This window comes from Cygnus olor, chromosome 6, assembly GCF_009769625.2.
Source record: "Cygnus olor isolate bCygOlo1 chromosome 6, bCygOlo1.pri.v2, whole genome shotgun sequence".
NCBI classification, from domain to species: Eukaryota; Metazoa; Chordata; class Aves; order Anseriformes; family Anatidae; genus Cygnus; species Cygnus olor.
This window is the reverse complement of record NC_049174.1, coordinates 25,750,307-25,770,952: the sequence shown is the minus strand read 5'-3', so window position 1 is coordinate 25,770,952 and position 20,646 is coordinate 25,750,307. Positions and strand designations below refer to the sequence as shown.

General features: G+C 37.9%; 1 protein-coding gene across 1 annotated transcript in view; it reads left to right on the top strand.

The window, feature by feature from the left end:
• SLC49A4 (solute carrier family 49 member 4) overlaps positions 1 to 18,479 on the top strand; it is a 62,666-nt gene extending 44,187 nt beyond the window's left edge. The window contains exons 7-9 of the mRNA XM_040561082.1: positions 2,131 to 2,258; positions 12,637 to 12,819; positions 16,473 to 18,479. Coding sequence (XP_040417016.1) covers positions 2,131 to 2,258; positions 12,637 to 12,819; positions 16,473 to 16,588 — 427 coding nt within the window. The 3' untranslated portion in view covers positions 16,589 to 18,479. The remainder of the gene's footprint in view (positions 1 to 2,130; positions 2,259 to 12,636; positions 12,820 to 16,472) is intronic.
• The last annotated feature ends 2,167 nt before the right edge of the window (positions 18,480 to 20,646 follow it).

Here is a 20,646-nt window from a genome sequence, read left to right as displayed (position 1 = left end):
TTGGAAGTAAACACTGGGATTAAAGCATTAAATATATATATATAAATATATATATTATTATTGGGTTGAAACCAGCATTTGAAAAGTTGTTTTGCTTTACAGTCTTCTTTATTATTCTGTAACCAGACAAGAAGCAGAAAGCGCTCAATTACCAATTTCAGGCTAGCTTGCTAAGTTATTTTTTCCATTATTTCTGTTGCTGGCTAAATTCAATAGCTGATAAACCTTTCAGTTTGTATTTGACCCTTCTGAATTCCTGTGATAGCTGAGAGCTCCTTGGAGCACATTACTACCAGTGATATCCAAACCAGGTTATTTGTGTCAAAGAGTTGCAGCAGCTCAGTAAAGATAGATATTTGCTCCACTGAATCATCTTGAATGGTTTAGGTGGGTGTCATCCTCCCATTCCCCCATATCCCTGGTAGTAGGGTAGAAATAGAGGATCCAGACCTATTGTCTCTGAATGTCCCTCCCTGGAGGCTTATATCTCACTTCCCATCATTACCATCATTAGATGGGATGTGCATAACTGTTCTTGCCTTTAAAAAGAGGAAATAGTGATGTTGCCTGCCAGCAGACAATGTAGGGAGTCTCTGTGGAAGATGTCGAAAGCTTGCACATTGAGAAGCTTTTAAAATTGCTGATTTTGACCCCAATGATCCTGAAGAATAATTAAAGAAACTGACAAACTACTGAGAAGAAGTAATCCTGATTGCTGAATTTGAATTGTCAGAAAAAAACAACAGTAGCAGCTAACCTCTGACTATTGGGGATTAACGCAAAAGCCACTTGAACACTGCAGTCATAAACTTTTAAGATTATATACAGCATTGATCTCCCTCTACTGCTTATTGAATTACTTGCTGCTAAATTCAATGTGGAATTAAAGCTCGGGTAAAGTCAAAATAAGAGGAAAAACTGATAATTTTTTTTTTAGGATCTCATTACTCATACATCTCTTAAAGCGTATGTGGAGCTAGGATTCTTAGTTCTCAAAATGTTGGTAGCGTTGTCTGTTTTATCAAGTAGGCTGTGGTATCTGCCTGTGAGGTGATCATTGTCAAGGAAGAAAAGGCAATTAGCTGACAGACTGGATGGATTTTGTCATGAACCAATGTAACTGGATTGTGCTGCCATTAGCCTGAAAGAAGTAGGGGAACCCTAAGAGGGACTGTAAGACATTCTTTAAACATACGTCCAGCCTGAAGTCATGTCTCCTAACCTGTAGAAAATTACTAGTGGATAAATGACGTAGCCTTTTATAGTGTACCTGTTTTAGTATTCAGGTTGAAATCCCTTCTGAAAAGAGCAGTTGCACTGATAATTATGCCAAGTGAGTGTAGTTCAAATGCAATATGTCTCCTTGAAAGAAAAATGGAAAAAAAAGATGGAAAAAAAAGGAATTGTACCATCGGGTGGTATAAAGATCATGTTTACCTATGTGTAAGAGACTGACCATGGACTTGTGGAGATATCCTCACCCAGATTATCACTGAGGCGTGTGTGTAGGAGAGGAATGGCATGAAGATGCGTGGTTTCTGGAACATTTCAACCCAAAACAGCCACTGACAGAGTGACCGTACTTGTAAAGAGTTCCTGCTTTGCCTAAGCCATTGACAGCTTCATCACCAATGTGTTTTAGGGTTCAAAAGATGTTCCTTGTTATCATCCATCTAGGGACTCTGGTATTGGGAGTTCTGTCATTTCCCATAGGAATGAATCATTAAATTTAACTATGTCTTGAATGAAATAAATCAGCCTCCTCATATGCTAATTGTGCACTGTGTCTGCCAAGGGAGACAGAACAGCGGTGTAAGTAGTGGTGTGATGTTGTGCCCAACAAATGTGGGTGGGAAAAAAACCCTTCTTGTATACCAAGTGCTTTCAATTGATGCCTTGAGAATTTTTCTGTTTTAGTTATTTCAAATCCATGGCTCTTGACATCTAGAAATACCACTGTTCTATAAAAAGTTTTATTTCCTATTTCTGAAAATGAGAAACGATTTTTAAATCGTGTGTACAGTTTCCAAAATGTTTAATGAGAATTTAATGAATTAATTGTGAAGCGTTACATTTTAAATAATATGAACAATAACATTTTTACTGTTCTCATCTGTGCTTTTATTTTAGATTTGCAGATTTTATCAGGGGCATGCTGAAATTTATACTGCTGCTGCTTTTATCTGGAGCAACGTTAGCATCAACCTGGTTCACTCTCACCTGTCTAACTAGTGTCACTCATCTGCCTTTAACCACAGGTATTGACAATTATTTTAATTCTTATTATTTATAATTGGTAGTACAGGTACATATTTGCAATCTTTAAATCAACTGTATTATAACCTGGTTTAGTATCGTTAGTAATGTAGTAATTTTACCAAGAGCAAACAAAGGGTTTAGAAAACCTATCTGAAATCTCTGTAGCATCTTTTTAGTAACTTCATAAAAAGATTAAAAACAAAAAAGCCCACAGTAGTTATGACAACACAGAGTACACATTTAAGATTTATTCTGGGACTGAGTGCTTTTCTGTTTTGAATGTTTTGGAATAACAATGGTGAGAAATAAAACAAGAAAAATCCTATGAATGGGAGTAGTGTTGCATATAAGAAAAAACAGTGACATGTCTGGAAATTTAGGGTTTTGAAATTTGCATTACTTATTGAAAGCGTGTTGCAGTTTAAACCAAAGTGAGTCGTGGTATTTTCATTTATCTGTCTCCACACTGTGCTGACTTCCCCCCCCTGCATGCAGGTTCAGGGAACAACTCCAGCCCAAAATTAACTCATCCTGCACCTCAAAAGGATGGGGAAAAAGCTGTTGGCAGAAGTGGAGGAAAAGATCAGAGCTGAAGCTTCCAATGGGCTGTGCCCTTATTTGAAAACAAGCACTGCTTAATTTTTTAAATCTGTTGTTCACCTTCCTATTTGCACCAAAAGATTGATACACCTGTGGTCCCAAGACTTTAATTCAGCAGAGTATTGAGTTACTAAACTAAACCATCAAGATTTAAAATATATATTTAATAATTTAATAAAGAATTGTAATTGTATTTTAAATACAGTGCCGTTTTTGTGATATGCAAGTATACATGTTATAGGAGAAATATTTTTACCCTATTTCTAAGAAAGAAGTTGTTGTGGAAAGTAGTCTATAAAATGCTGTTTTATTCAAATTAACTTTGAGTTTCAGTAAATGTCCTTGGTGCATTGCATGTGTCACAACTATAAACTAGAAGTGCATACAGCAAATTGAAATATATGATCAATTCAGGAGAAACACCATCTGGATGGTGGTTGGTCAAATTCATGATTTATCTTGAAATTTCAACTTTTTTCAAAAATACTTCCACTCAAATAAAACCTAACTTAATAGATAAATCAGACTTCACGGTGGCTATTGTCATAATAAATGACTACACTTCTCCATCAAAGATAAAACAAATGCAATAAAAGCTCTTATTTTTTTGTGCTTGTCTGCTTCATCACTACAAGCCTGCAGTAACGTAAATTTTTACAGTGACTCCATCCTCTGAATTGATGCAACAAGCCAAACACATAAATACCCCTTCAAGTCTATGCATAAGAATGAAGCAAAGAGGTTTCAAGAGGTGGAAGTCATTATGTATGTACTCACCAATGATCCAAAACAAAACCGGTGGAACTGATTTTTACTCTGTTAAAGTACTCAGCATGCAGTATAGGTTCCATAAGAATTCGTATTTGTTTTTAGGTATTTTTGTGTTTTTTGAAAGATCTGCCACTATCAAGGCCTAAAAATACCTAAGGTATTTAGCGTTTGATAGGAAGTATCCTGAACTAACATCCTCTGATAAAAAAAAAAAATATAGGGATTGGATTGTTCTTTTCATGCATTTATTGTTTGTTCTAAAATGGATGGTTCCTTAAATTGAGTTGTAAATTATCTTTTAGAGTTTTCTGTCTGTGCTCTGTATGTAACTGTAAATGTTGAAAGCTTTCCTATAAAACACAAGGTTGTTTTGAATAGAAATGCCATCAATATGGTGCATTCCTCTTGGGGCGAGGGAGGGGGAGAGTTGATCAAGGTGTCAGGCACTGGGCCTCAAGGCCTGATGTATAGCTACCAAATAATATTTCCTTTTTCTCCTGTGTCATAATATTTAAACTTCATAGGTAGGTTGGGGAGGTTCCATATCAGCCTTTTCTCATTAAAGTTCATATAAAATAGACGTAATGCGCCTGTTTAATTTAGATTCTTGTACACAGAAAAGCAGTGGTATATCTCTCTGAAATACGCTGTTATGGATGAAAACACACAAGCTATTTAAGCTAATTTATGGGACTTCATGCTAGATTATTCCTCAACATAATGATGCAATATGATGATGACCCGTGCGTTCCACAGTAATTGGGAGAAATGGTACGTTTGAATTGATTTTGATGAGCTTCTTTCTTTTTTTTCTTCTTTTAATTAAAAGTTTGGGATGTAGAGTATATCAGCCAAAATATAGGAGGTCAAATGCAGGCCATTGGTTAGTGGCTTTGTGAAGTGGTTTGACACAGCTGGTTCAGTTAGAAGTTGCTCTTCATACTCAGCAGACCAGGGTTGACAGTGAACCTCTAGGTAGTTGTCCTCTGAGTGTTTTTGTATGGTTAAAAGATAGGCAGAGCTAAAGCAGCTGACATTGTGGTGCGTTCTTGTTTGTTGGTGGTTTTTTTTGTGTTATTTGCTTTTTTTTTGTTTGTTTGTTTTGTAGCATTAGTAGTAAAGGTCTATATAATGCTTTGTATCCTAAAGATACTTTGCAGGCATTACTGAACACCGGCTGCAAAGCAGGGATTGGTATGTTACTGAAGACAACAGGATTTGATGTAGCCAAAAAGTTGAGCACAAGTGTTAGGCCTGGCAGTGCTGCTCAGCAAGGGATGGATTTTGGTCCACACATTCAAATACTGAGGCAGAGCAAACAAGGTTCAAAACTGACCCTCGTGGAAACTTGGGTGGGTATACCTTTGATCTTGTAAGGATGTTTTCCCTTCCAACCACGCTAGCTCCCGTTCCCTGAGGGGTTGGTTTCCCCCTCCTCTCTTGTTCTGCCTCCAGTGTTGTACTCTTGAACACGTCAGCTTTTGCCCCACAAAACCACAAACACTGACACATTCAGCAGTGTCTAGAAACTCCTAAAGTAACCCCATGACCTGGTGGGCTGCTGGTACATTTATAAGGGAGCTCTTCCATTCTTCCACGCAACAGGACAGTGATTTTGATGAGGAAGCAAGACATCTCGTGCAGGTTGTTGTACTGGTCCAGGCATTACGGAAAGCTTTACCCTACAGATGAAGGCAGGTTAGAGAAAATCATCATCCCCTTCATCTCAGCTGATACCTGATTGATCCACAAATAACGTTTGCATCTGTAGGTAGACCTTGCCAGTGGTTTCCCTAGGTCCAAAAATAGCCTTTTCCTTTGGTATATGGATATTTTGTGGCATACTTGCTTGTTCCCCTCTTCTGAAAACCCTCAGTCTGTCTCATCTGGTCACCAGACTAAGCACTTGCATGGGTACGTTTGCATGCAGGCATGCTTTTGAAATGCTAAGATGACAAGAGAGTTTGGGCAATTATTCATCATAAAGGAAGGAGAAGAAAATCTCTAAAGACCTTTTTTTAAACAAACAAACAAAACCTCTTTTAATCAGTGTACTTTGTAGCAGTTGTAGTAGTGTCTCGTTTAAATAGTGGGGGAAGAATTGTATTTAAGAAAATGGTCGCAGCAAAATGTTTTTTTTCTGCACTTACATTGTATAATACTCTCCTAATTCCTTGTAAATAGGCACAACATCATCTAAAGATATTTCCTACGAAACGTAATTACTTAGAATGGAGACCTTTAATGCAGATATTAAAAATCAATGACTGTTTTCTTTAAATGATACTGTTTAGCATTGTTTGTATTGTCATGCATGCATTGCTCTGCATTACCATATACGCTCGGGTTTTCCTCCTGCCACAGTGAGACAAGTTTTCTCTTACTTGCTGACTTCTTAATATATCTCTAAAAGATTTTACGAAAGTGTATTTGGAGTCATATGTATGAACCATAACTGCCAGTGTGGAGAAAAAAAAAAAGGCAAGGCAGTAATGATATAGTGCTATCATAGCTACTATATCATCTGTCTCAAACACCTCTCATCAGCTAATCACAGCTCTTAAAAACCCTTGGTTCTGAAGTTAGTTTACATTTTAAGCAAGCAGGAATTTTCTTTTAAGAAATTTTAATTTTAATGTATATTATTTGCATTTTCCAGCAAGTTTCAGAGATAATTTTATATAGACATTGAGCATTAAAATAGTTTTCTCCATTGAATTCCCAATGCAGCTGCTGATCTGTTTCTCTGTGCCAAGTCCATTGTTAGTTTGCTTTGTACTGAACTTCATTATGTGAATTTATGTACAATGGGATGCTTTGACCCAAAATAATTGTGTAACGCATTGTAACGCTAGTTTCAGTATCTTGCCACTTTGTATAGCTGGTAGGATCTCTGGATACAAATGCCAGCATTTTCCAAAAATTGATATGCAGCACTAGTTGCTTGCAGCTCAGATTGAATGTTTTCAGCATAGCATATCAAGAATATTTATGAGCTAATATTTATGTGAGCACATTCAGCAGAATTTTGCTTTACAAAATCTTTAGTAGTGCTGCATGGCAGATACTGAGCATACTGTGGCAACTCCACGAGTTGATGACTATATTTAGGTTAAGCAGTCTAAACTTTATTTTCAGGTTCACCAGATTGAACATTATAAACACATCTGTCTCCCCGCCCTCATCTACAAAGCACAGTGTTGAAAAAGAGAGATGTTAATTATTTAATACTGATTGTTTTGTTCTTTGAGTTTAATTTCTGTACTATAAACAAGATGTGCTTAGTAAGTATAAAGCATGCTGCCTCGGAGGATAAAAACGGTGGCCCGAAAGCGTGGAGACTTTTTTTTTTCCTCCTAGCTTCAGCGTTAACCTGTTTATAGCTGTGGACAAATTGTATTACCCCCCTCCTGTTGTGCTCCAACTCATAAGACTGGAATAATGATCTTTGTCTTCCTAATGGCTTCTTTTCCTGTAAATCCACAACTAATTTTGGTCTTCTTTGAGCACTCTTCTAAGGGTTTTAATTGAAAGCAATTTAAAAAAAAAACAGCATTAGAGGTAGTGTACAAATTTGGGAAGAGTATTTCAGGGATGAATATCTGTAAATATGGCCACTGTAAATACCCATCAAGAGGAAGCATCAAATATGATTTCTAGTTGTATTCTTCTCCCCTCTTTTCTTGGAGGATCACTTTCTGTGTTTTTTTTTGTTTTTTAGTTCTCTAAAGTTAATACTCTGCTTTCAAAGCAAGTTCCACTTGTTTTTCCCTTGAGAAGTATATAGAACAAATCCAATTTGATCAGATTTTTGGTTACTTTCGTAACTATCTCATGAGATAAGAATTTGATCAGCACATGCTGGGATGGAAATTTATGCAATGAAACATATTGATGTTATAAATGCACAGTACAGGGACATCTTTCTTCTACTGTTTTTTTGCTCCTGTAAGTGAATTATAGTAAAAATTGCTGTCTTACCTTGAGGCAGTCACATTTCTCATGAAAAAATTGAGGGGGACTTCTTCAGTGACTGTTCTTACCTTGGCCAGTAGCAAGAATTAAGTCACAGGGAAGTTTGTTTCCACTTTAGCAGACTTCAGGGAATTCGATAGGAACTAATTTTGAATTGTTTAGCCCAGTCGTGGAGATACTGAAGTCCACAAAGCATTCATCCGCAGAAGGCGTTATCCTTTCATTGTGGCATTTGGGCTGCTATTATAATCAACAATAATAAAATGCCCTAGATCTCTGTAGGCTTCACTTTAAATTATATGCTGTGCCCATGAGAACATACTCAGTGGTATTTACTTCCCTGTTCATTTATATGGAATTTGTACGAGTCCTGTCTCAGTTTGGCTGAGAACTATTAGGAAATGTACAGTATTCAATTGTTTCTAGCACAGGACTTTGGAAGCAGATGCTGTACTGCTTCCTTGCACTTGATATTGCTCTGGAGTATCTGCATTTCTCTAGGAAATTTATCTGCAAAATACTTCTGTAATGAAATAGTGATATTTCATAGTGTCTGATTAGAAATCAGCCAAGATGCATGTGCCAATGGGCTGATAAGAAACATTTAGATTAGTGGAAGTCCTTCCATTAATTTCATTTAGTTTCGGATTTGTCTTTGAAGTTATAGATTAGTGATGGTGTAATTTAAAAGGAAATTTGTAAACGTTGCAGGACATTCTGGGAAACTCTGGGAGCTGGTTTGAATGTCTGAGAGAGACTTGAGACCCCGTCTGCTGTGTTGGAAGCTCATCTGAGAACAAACAAGTGTACCCTGTCATTTAAATCTCTTCCCTGTTCTAACTCCTAATTTGTTTGTTTGGTTTTGGTACGAAGCTCTTGTCACAGCAGGTAGCCTGAAGAAAACAGTCTGTTTTGGGATACAGGCATCTATTTGCCCTCCTGGAGCTAAAGACCTGCAGCAGGTGGGAAGCCAGGATGGAGCCTAATTTTTTTCTCCTTTTAGTGCTAAGCCACTCTGGCTACATCAGTCCCAAATCAGCACCTTGCTTCTTCTAATGGTAACATCCACAGTGATGTTATCAAGGTGCATTTGGTTCCTTGCTTTCTTCCTGGCAAAGAGAAGGAAAATAGGCACTGGGGAAAGAGCACGAGCTGCATCACACCCCAAGCGGGAATATTACATGGCTAAAAGGAGTTTGAGCCTCCTGCCAGGGCAGCTCCAGGCCAATTCTCTAAAGCAGCTGTGCTTTGGATGAGTGTTTTGCATTTCCTGCTCCTTTTGCGCTGGCCATTTGGTGAAATAGCTGCTTAATTCACATACAGATCTTTAAGATATGACATTAGTCAACGTAGTTTAAAGAAACCCAGCCCAGTTCCTTTACTCATGGATGTCCATACCTGCCACTGTCTCTGGTGCACACCTTTGCACAGAGCTTCACAGACAGTTAATTCCTTTTCCTAAGAAAAAACAATCTTTTTCATATTAGCAGCATGACATACTTCCCCAGCACATGCTTCTACCGAAACACGTGCAAGCTTGTTGTCCTTGATAGGCTTTAGGACATAATATTAGCTTCTTGATAAATGATCTTTTTTTTCTGGTTGTTCTTGTCAGCACTTTCAAATTTTTATATTCATTTCCAATGACTGTTGTCAAGATTGTCTTAATTGAAAAAAACATTTACTGTAACTTTAGCAGCTGTTCTTCTACAGTATAAAATCGTGGTAATTGTTTGTTTGTTCAGTGCAAGGTCACTGTAGTAGAAAGGAAATGGTCTCCATTAATAGGTGGTATTCTCCCTGCGACGGTGTCTTGGTGCCCTTGAAGTGGAAATAAGGTGCGCTACTTAGTGTATGAAATAAATAGGCAAAGTACTTTTGAACTCTTACTTGACTTCTTCCTATTCTTCCTACTTATTTTTCTGAAACTGAGTATCTTACCTTTGACTTTCTGTCCAGTTGACCAATTGGATTTGTGACTTAATCACCACGTTAATGGAATAAGCTTATTTGTATAGCACTCAGAAGGACCCTGAATGATTTACAGAAACACAGAATAAAAACACTTTCCCATCACTACAATACGTACCCATTAAGTGAGAACCCCTTAGGCTGTCATCTTTCACTTTTAGAGCTGCTTTTTGTGGTTTACCAGTTAAAACATGCCATTTCCTTTAGGTCTTAAAACTTGGCAGCTACTGGACACTATATTCTACCTATAATTTTGCACTGACATTTCCTCTTACTGGTTTCCAAATGTGTGTGCGTGTATACATGCAGCTTGTTCTTTACATATTATCTGTGATCTCAGTAGAGGCTTTTAAATTGGTACTCAGCTGGCAATTTTGTGTGCATGTGAGGCAGATAAACTTTGGGGGAAAATAGAAGGTAATGCTAAAGCTGCATTGGTCCTGGGAGTGTGGAAGCGCATGTTGTGTGCTGGTGGGTGTCCTTGCATGGCTAAAGCAGGCTGAAGTGACAAGGGGACATAAGGATGCAGTTCCTAAAGGACGGTTATTGTGTTTGTTTGCTTACAGACTAGTCATCTTAATCATCTTAACATGCTTTAGTGAGCGATGAGCAATAATGTAATAGGGCTAGCATATTTTTAGACTATCAAATTGGTTTGGGAGGGTGCTATTTGTTTTATGGAAACTTTTGTACCTACTGTACTGGATAAAATAGGAGGTCTTGATAATTTGCTGTTAATCTTAGATGCATATTGCTGTCTTCAGCTCGAGCAGATCTGAGTTTCTGAAAACGGTATGTCTAGAGATCCTCTCTGTTCAGAGGCACACAGTCCCCCTGTCCCGGCTGTTGCAGTCGATGGAGGTTTCAGTCGTGCTGTAGGGGTTTTGCCTCCACTGCAGTGTGTAAGCACCTCCACTTTTGCTGGTGCTCATTCTCTGTGAGCAGCTTCATGACTATTTCCACCGTTTTCCACTGTTTGAGGCTTCTAATATAGAATTCCGTATTTACCTATGGTTATCTTTAATTGAGGGTAACGAGAGGCAGGTGTTTGCTTGCCTTCAGAGGTTCTTGCATTTTGTTTTTGTGTTGGTTTCTCAAGCCGACACAGATTTCACATAGCCGAATGCAATGTTCACATTTGTTGGGTACATCTGAAAGCAGTTACAGAGAGTGAGAGCAATGTGCTGTGTTTGAGGTAAGCAGGGGTTCAAAGAGAAGTTTATGAAACTTTAAATACTGAGGACTTCCAGCAAAAATCGAAAGAACTTGTAGCTAGAAAATCAGTTATTCAGTTTAACCTAGAAAAACCCATTAGGAAGAACTTCCTAATAAGGGTGGTGGTTGTTTTTTTTTTTTCTTTAGCAGTTTTTTTTTCCTTGCTCTCTGCAAACTGTTGGAACATACCTTGCATCAGTTTCTTTGACTTTCACTCTGCAGTTTATAAGAAAAGAATTTGAAAAGTAAAAAGTTACCTTGGATCTTTTTTATCGTAAACAACTCAAAGCATTCTGGTATGTTTTGGGGAGGGGAAGGGAGTGAAGGAAGAGGGGCCAGCTGTCCCTCCTGAAGTTATGCCATCTATATCAGCTTTCTGTCTGAGTCTTCTGTCCTTGTTTTCTTGTCAAATCCTCTGTAGAGAAAGAAGTATATATCTGTGCCTTGGAAGCAAACCACATCAGATGACGGATCTGATAGATAGACCTTTCTGCTGTATCTTTTAGTGCTTTTTTCTCTTTCCCATAATTCATGTTTTAACAAATGATTGTTTTTATTTTTAATTTTAAGCTTCTTTCAAGTTTCCTGCTTCCTAACAGTTTCTCAGTTAAAAGGCTTAGCAGTGCTTAACAGAAGATGAAGCAGAACTTTTTCAGTTTTCCCCTTTATAAGACAAAAGAAAGTAAATAAAACTAAGAAAAGATTTTCTATTTTATATAAACATATATATCCATACGACAAAAATTGTCTAAGGATTTTGCACCATGATGCAGTGAGATGTTATAAATAGTTTTCCTGTGACTTAACGCTTTTGCTTCTGAAAAAAAAATTCTCTTCACTTTCTTGCCATTTTGATGGAAACTTCAGAAATTCTTCCAGACTTGTCCGCACTCCAAGCCTTCCAAATTGCTTCTTTATGCTTTGTTTTCTTGACTGGTAACCTCAGATTATAGAGGCTGCAGGTCAGGAAGTCATCTTCTTCCCAAGACAGCACTTAGAAATGTAAATAAGTCTGTGCTAAATAGTACTAAATTCTTTTGAGGTTTTCTTTCTTTTTCAGAAATAGATCTAATAGTAGATAATATAGGCATATTAAGACTCTATGTTAAGATATTAGGCACTGTGAAGTATTTGGCATTGTCAGAAATCATAGAGCAACATATCTAAGGGCACTGAAGAAACATTTGTATTCTTCTATTATTTGTTCAAGAAAAATGTTACACACTGGTGGAAAAATTTGCGTTATCAAATATGTCCCATTCCTTCCAGGCACTGGGTGCCCTTCATTTCCTATCGAAGCCAAAAGAGATTCAACATGTGCCTCAGGCCGCGATGAATACTAATGTCTTGATATCTGGTAGATCATTAGTATTTATTTGTAAAATGGAAGCAAAATTAGTTCTGACCTTTAGAACTAAGCCAAAAGTTTAATCCATGTCCATTTCCAATTCAAAGCATTAATTGCTCCCCTCTCTAATTGTGTATAGGACAACAGTTACTGTTCATTTCAGAGAGAAATCAAACTGTAGCTGAAGGTTTGCATTCATAATACTGTTTTGTTTGCTTCTACAATTGAATTCCACATCACAGAATTTGTCTTTGCAGGTTCAGTTTAAAAAATAAATTAAAAAAAAATAATCTGTTATTCTGATGTATTTATTTATTTTAAATCAATGCTTCCTTTCTGCCTGAAACTAGTGGTATGTTATATACTTTATGATAAACAGAGGATAAAAATAAGTTTATGCATTTTTCAGTTGCTCAAATATTAGTGTTCTTGGGAGCTCCAAATATGGACAAACAATGCCAGTGTGAAATTAACAGCTGTTTTTGTTTCTCTTACAGCTACGTTGTACACATCCTGCATTTTGTTGGGTATATTTCTCAACAGCAGCGTACCAATATTCTTTGAGCTCTTTGTGGAAACAGTCTACCCCGTTCCAGAAGGAATTACCTGTGGAGTTGTCACCTTTTTGAGTAATGTGTTTATGGGAGTGCTCTTGTTTTTCCTCACATTTTACCATACAGGTAAGAAATACAAGCTACTTTGAAAATATAATTCTCCATGAACACGTAGCCTTGTCAGTAAGGGGAGGATTAGCACGTACGATTTCTGTTAATAACCAAACACACTAATCCCCTTTGTAGTAGTAAGGAGTAACTTTGTTCTTTTCTACATGCTTGCTAATAAAAAAACCAAGATGCTTTTGTGCAAGATATATGTAGTCATGTACCACTTAGAATTTATTGTAGCCAGAAACCATCAAGATACACAATCATCATATTTTTATAACTATTTAGAATTTTATAAATTTTATAGATAAATATTTACTTAAAAACTTTATAAAAGCTTATTATTAATGGAAAATATGGCCATTAGTATTGTTTTTATCTATGCATGTTCAAAACCAAAACACAGCTAATCCAATCTCATGCTTCAGGGTATAAACGTATGGCCCAGGAGGGTCAGAGAAGAAATGCCCTGTTTTGTGGTCAGCTCTGTTCAGTGAGTCGGGCATGTCATTAGGGACAAGAAAGAGCCTCTCTTTTGACCACTGCTCAAAGACAATATTTCTTTAGGTAATCCAGTGGCCCAGTGAGGCAGAACAGTGTATTGTTTGATACCTGCATCAGCTTCTTCAGACTGTCTCATCTATAGAGTATTATTAGCTTCCTCAGAACTCATACTTGAAACTTGCTATTTAAGAGGAGGCTGAGGGGGACCTCATCACTGTCTATAACTACCTCACAGGAGGTTGCAGAGAGAAGGCTGTTGGTCTCTTCTCAGGTGACAAGTGATAGGCCTCAAGTTGCACCGGGGGGGGGTTTAGGTTGGGTGTCAGGAAGAATTTCTTCTCAGAGGGTGGTTAGGTGTTGGGACAGGCTGCTGAGGGGGAGGTGGTGGAGGCGCTATTCATGGAGGTGTTTAAGAGATGCGTGGATGTGGTGCTTAGGGACGTGGGATAGCAGTGGACTTGTAGTGCTAGGTGCATGGTTGGACTTCATGATCTTATAGGTCTTTTCCATCCTACATGATTCTGTGCATGGTTCTGTGATTCCAAGCTGCAAAACAAGAACCAGTCTTTCTTTAAAGTGGAAGTGATCCTTATTAGCGGTTTTTGAAGATGTAGATATTGGGTTTATATTTTGTTGTCACAATAAATGTTTGCTTCATGGCACAAGATTTGCAAAACAGTGTTTTACTTTTGCTGTGGAAGGATTAAAAATTGAGAACTTCTATATCAAAGCATTTACTTCTTAAGATGGTTTGTTTTATAACCTAGAGGACACTAACAAATTTCAGCATGAATTGTGCCTGAAATTATGAAGGTCACAGTGTGGGGCAACTTTTCAAAGTGGTTTGTGCATCTTTCTGACAAGGAACTGTAAGCAGGTTAACAATGACATTCTTAGTTATGTTCTGTGAACACAAAAGAGAGAATTTTTTTGTTCGTTTGCTTGTTTTTCTTTTTTTCAAGGTTCCATCAAAATGCATTGTTGTTTAAAAAAAAAAATATCCACACCAGCCTCTGGTGGTTTGATGTTTAGTCTTGACTTTTTAAAAAATGTTTCTATGCTTAATATTAATTGGTGCGAGCTCCTTTCACATATACTGTTATTTCCAACATTTCTGCCTGAGCCGAAAAGATTATACAGAATACTCTAGGATATTTTCATCATTTTTCAGTCCAGTGTTCTGAACTGCTTAATAATTGAGGATTGGGATACAATGCATCTTACTGTTTTCATTGTCTTAACTTCCCTCTGACTAAACAATTATGGTAAAGTGAATTTATTCCCTAATAAATAGGGTATTTGAGGCCATTTTTTTCCTCTAGTAAATCTTTCCCCAGCATGTATCAGTAAATACAGGTAAGGATAAACCCATACACTTGGAATCTTTTCCCTATTTCTGCAAAGGAGGAGGAACATCTGTTTGTGCTCAGGATGATCCATTTGCAGTGATGCAGTAACAGAAATGATCAAAACTACAAATGTTATGTGATTGCTAGAGGTGATCAATGCCAGTGGATGCTATTGCTCCTTTGATAAAAGAAAAATCCTTTAGAATTTAGATAATGATCTTAAATACTTGTTTTCCCTTTGATTAAAATACATCTTCTAATGGCATCTAAGAAGTTTATGAGTAAATCAGAACTCAGTCAAGTTTATCTTGTTCCCTCAGTCTTGCTTTTTAAGCCAAATAATCTTTCAGTAGTTTTAATTCTATTTCTTTTTCTTCTCATACTTTGACATTGCAAAGGCTGCAAAAGAACCAAGCCCTTGAAACTTCAGAGTGCGGTGAAGATTTTGGTCCAGCTGACTCAGTTAAGAAAGGGAAATGAAAACCTTTCAGAAACCTCAGCATATTTTCTATTGCTGTGTTTTGAGACAAAAAGCCTCAATCTCTGGATGTGGTTTCCTACAGGGAGTTCCAAATAAAAAAAAAAAAAAAAAAAAAAACAAATCACCCTTTAGCTTTGTGTGATCAATATGTTAGCATGAATCTCCAAATTCTGGGCCACAAAACACGTGAAGGGTTCAAAAGGAAAATGTAATCTTTTAGGATATATGGGTTAAAATATGTTTAGTCCAATTAAGCAAGGGTATTGATCACTTCATATAGAAAATAGCAAAGCATTTGCCCATGAACAATGTAGTCTTCTCCAAGCCTAGGAAAAAATTTATTAACATTTTATTAACAAGATTACTGCCTAACCAAATCTGTAAGCTTTTGGGGAGAGGGTGTTGCTGAAGACTGCTGGTTTTGGGGGGTTGGTTTCTCAGGTTTTCTGACTCTTACCCTTTGCATTGTGTAGTGTAAATTGTGTGTTCTCTGTTAGCAATATAAATTTTAGATTTCTGAAAGTAATGGTGCTGAGGTCTTAATTATGATTTATTCAGACCTTGAGGGAGAACTTAGTTTCTGTAAAATAAATAAAACAATAATAATAAAAGAACAATAAGAATATATATTTTTAAATGAAACAAAATAGTTTCCGGTAAAAGTAATGCTTCATTAAATTAACAGAATTAAAAGGAAAAAGGGGGTTGTGGTGCACTTGTTTTTGAATAAAACTACTTAATTGTAGTCAAATATCAGAAAATAGGATTTCTTGAACGTGGAACATGCGCTTTTAAAAACAGTATGTTTTGTCTAACAGCTAAAGAGTCTTCTGAAGAACTGTTCATGCAACTAGTTTTAAATTGCATTGATTGCACTGTTCACAAGGTTCGTCAGAGGAATTAGTTTTCCCTCTTCAGACTATGTAGCAGGTTTGATTCAAAATCAAACCCTGCTGCTTCTTATGCTTTTAATTTGTTTTAGTTTTCAATCCATAGAAATCAAAGAACTAATGAGTAGAGTGTTCAGAAGTGGTTTATTCTCCATTAGCAAGGATAGATTTTTCGCCCCCCATTCTCCATTGACAGGTTGAATAAGAAGCATTAACATTAGCTGGAGGCATTGGTTTTATATATATATAGAAGTCGTTCATGGAGGAGTCTCATAGACCATGTTAACAATCTATTGATTGCAGAGCTGGCAAGTTTTTAAGAACACAGCAACTTCAATCAAACCCACCAGCCATGTTTCTAACTTGGAGTATTACAAGTTTAGGTAGCTTTAAACACGGAGCATGTTGGAAACTCTGACATCGAGTCTGTCTTCTGCTTTACAGAGTTTTCCTGGTTCAACTGGTGCCTCCCAGGATCGTGTCTGCTCAGCCTGCTCCTCATCCTGTGCTTCCGAGAATCCTATGACAGACTCTACCTCGACGTCGTTGTCTCTGTCTGATAACGCAGGACTGCTGACTGGTTGGAAGAGACTGAAAGTTGATTTTGCAGTCTGCGCATCTTCCTGGATTTGCACAGCTGACCAGAGGAAAAACAAAGAAATTACAAGACTTAATTATGGCTTTATTAAAGAGTGAGGGACAGGTTGTTTCTTATGTTCAAGACCCCCTTGATTCGCATTAATTGCGGGCAGATAAACATGGAACTTGAGTGGTGATGAAGATGCCTGAAATGCACAAAGAGAATGTATCTGATGTACAGGTACCAGTGTCAGAACTGGAGTTCTCTATTTAAAAGGCTGTTCGTGTAGCAGTGAGATGTATGAGTCTGTGTGTGTGCGTGTGCGCCAACTCAAGGTTGTACACACTGGGGTACCAGTCACCTTCAAGTCTTCTATCAGAATAAGTATAGTGAATAATCTCAACAAAAGGAAAGAAAAAAAAAAGGAAAAATCTTTTTTTATAAATCTTTTAAATTGCTAGTCACTTCTATAACAAATGTCCATTAAACAGTTAAGCTAAAATAATTTGGTGCTGTACACTACATTTACATTCTAATAAAGTGATTTCTGATATAAGACACTGGTACCAGGGTTTTTAGCCATACTAAAATCCCAGTCAATCCTTGCGATGTTGTTAGAGGTTTGTTTATCACCCTGGAGCACATGTATGCTGAACGATAGCCGTAGCTGCCACTGAAACGTAGCTGCAACTGCAACCAGCAGTTGCCTCTGAAATACTGCCACAGCTCTGTATATCCTCAATGCATAGCATCTGTAGTATCTCAGAAGTTCACTGTAGAGTCACTCTTGGTAAGTGTTGCTGTTCTAAAGGCCACCGCTGTCTCACCTTTCCATCCCCTGTCTCCAATACTACCTTTTGTTTTCTATTTACTGTGAAAACCTGTTCATGCCGCTAAATACTGTTGGTGTGGATGTTCAAGTCCTGGTCGTTCTCTTCTGATACCCTAAGGTGTGCATGGTTTTTAGGATTAGTTTATAACTGAGGGTGCCTAAGCAATACTCTTTGTTAACCCAAGTCTTTAAAAATCACGGTTTCCTAAAAAAAAAATGTTTATAGTTTGTTGGGGTGCCCTGATGGCGAAATGACAATGAGTTTGACAATGAAAAATAACTCATGGGTTTTGGCATAATATGGGAAATATAATGCCAGCTCTTTTTATCAGTAGTGATTTGTGGTCGTTCTGGCCCTTACTTGAACATAAATATTGAAGACACTTTGAATAGTTTTTTAACTCAATTTTAAACCTGCTAATAATTTCTTAATTATCTGCTTGGGTTTCAGTTCAGCATTATTTACAGTATTCCCCATGTGTGTGTTCTATGCTTTCTTAGGGGTGTGTGTGTGTGTGTGTGCGTATTTATATCTATGTATACACAAATAAAGCTTATATATATATATATATAATAATATATATAAGTTATATAAGGGTATGTGTTTACATAGGTTTATGTTAAATAATTGTCTCTGGATGGTGGTGGTATGCCACTGTTTGTAACTAAACCAGTCACTGCCATGAACAAAAATGCATACATAGGCTGTCTGTGACATGGTTTATTTTTTTCAGGGGGTGAATGATTTCCTACTGTAGCTATTTTATAATATGGAGTGCGTGCACATGTTAGAGGAGGTTGGTGTGCAGAGTTCTTCGTCGATAGAAGTTTGAATCAAACGCCCTTTGCTCCTACGTGGGGCTCTCCTCTGCCACTCTTGAGTGATACAGACACTGTAAACTCACTCAAATAAAACCTGATCTGAGCGCTACCTTTCCGACATGTATCCATTCATTGTCTTCTCGTTTTTCAGAGAGAACATGCCACTAATACCTTCAGCTCAGGAGTGTATTTGTGCAGCAAAATAAAGCAGATGCCATGAAACAGCTTGCTTTTATGTTTTCAGATGTATTTACTGTAGTAAGTAGCAGAAGATTGACTTAGCTCATTGCCTATATCAGTGACTAAATGATCTTTTTTTCCCCATCAGAACAGGTTCTTTGTAGACAATGGAGCTAACCTACATAGAGAGAACTTAATCGATCTATCAATCACGTTCAGAACCACTGGCATCATCCTTTCATCGTTTTTCAGATGGATGGAATTAAATGTCCAACTCCTTTTTACTATGTTTTAGTGCCTGGAATAGTTTCAGTATCCAGTAGCTGTTGCTACCTATTGTTTTCTGAAAAACTAGGATTGCTTGCCAAGAATTTGATTGTACTTGCATTGTCATGGCAGAATTGCAAGCTCGGATGGCTCTTCAGAGCTCTACTTCTGCAATTTACTGTAGCTATATTAGGATTAAAATTGCACAGTTCAGGCACTGTCCCGAGTGACAGAGACTTCTAATCCTTTCACTGTCCAGACTATTTTAAGGTGGAGGAGCACCTGAGGCAGCGTTCAGACGATAGCCTATTCTTCCTCTGTTTCAGAAAGCAGTGAGTAATTCAAAATATTTGGCAGTGCTGCCAAATCTAGACTCTCTGTACCGTCAGGGGAGAAGACTGAACATCTTGTTTTAAGCCTTGTTGAGTGTTTTCCTGATTTGTTGTGAATTGCTCGCTGCTCTCCTGAACCTTAGATGCTTTTGATAGAAGTTTCTGTGTCTGTCTTGGGCACTGTAATGTGTGGTCTTAATTACAGCCCTCAGCACCTCTGCATCGAGACAGAAATGTTATCCAGAGCCGAGCAGTACAACAGGACACTGCTGGAGGGGGACCCGTGCCGTGACTGCAGGCACTAGTCTGCAGTCCGGCCTCAACCAGAATTCCCAGCAAATCTGATGGAAATCTTCCTGAGTGAAAACTGAAGGATTGCTCCCAAATTACGTGAAGTTGCTGAGGACACTGCTGCATTCCAGGCACACAATCTTTAGGTCTTTATTAGATTAGCAAGTCTGGCTTGGGACAGGAGGTAGGGATCGCAAATGTGCTTGCTGAGATCTCTCATAACTTATCCTCATTTGTGATCGTCACCATCTTCCTCCTCTGGAGGAGCAGTACATCTCATGTTAGTAACCCAAATGAAGCTTTGGGAATATTTCTTGGATAAGGGTTATCAGATAGGTACATCCTTGTTGGGATCTGCCATGGGTAAATGGTATCAATTACTGATAGTTCTCTCTAGAACTTGTGAATGAGTAACAGCAGGATTTGTTTGGGTTTTTCTCTAAATGAGACATTGTCTAGCACTGTCACAGAATAGCTGGAATTGGCTGCTGCTTCACCTCTGACTTGCAAACAGAGGAAGGTGCTCTGAGAAGTTACAATATTTATTTCTCTTCACGGCACTTAAGTTCATGGCCCAGGAGAGCAATTTTTCCCTGCAGTGCAGAACCCCTTGAAGTACAAATAGTTGTGCTATATTTTATACTGAAAATGCTAGGGAGGATGCACTGTCGTTGCTTCCCTCTCTTTAATAGACCTTCATTTCAAGTAGTTACACTCTGGGCTGCCTCTCGGATTTCTGCTTGGCTCACTAATAACTCCAAATTCATCTTCCAGTTCTGCTGGCTTTTCTTCTTGCTAGCTCTGGAGCTGCGCTAGCCTTCATGCTGCTAATGAGGAAGCTCAGGTTTAGAAGAAGTTGGCTCTGCTTAGGGCACTGTTTACTGTCTCTCTTCCCTGTTTTTACCCCTTAATTTCCTTTTTCTTTGCTTTGCCAAGTGGCCTGCTCCCCTGTGTTGGTGGCAGTGCAGGTACTGTGGTAAAAAGCTTCCAGGTTCCCAAATCGATTTTAGAGGGATGGGTCCCATCTATTTAATATGTATAAAAATAGTGATTTTTAGAAAATCACGCAAGCTGGAGGAAGGTGCAGACCCGAAAGATTTTACATGTGTGTGAGCAGTCTGCTGCAAAGCAGGCACTAATGTGCCTGAAACTCACGGACTTGGCTCCTACACCTAGACAGGCCCAACTGATATGGACCGTGCTTGCTGTGGCTTCAGGTTTGCAGCATTGTGTTCAAACCATCTGACAGCTCAGAAATGCGTAGGAACAAGATGTCTTTCATCTTCAAGTGGGTTAGAAAATCCTGGGCAGCAT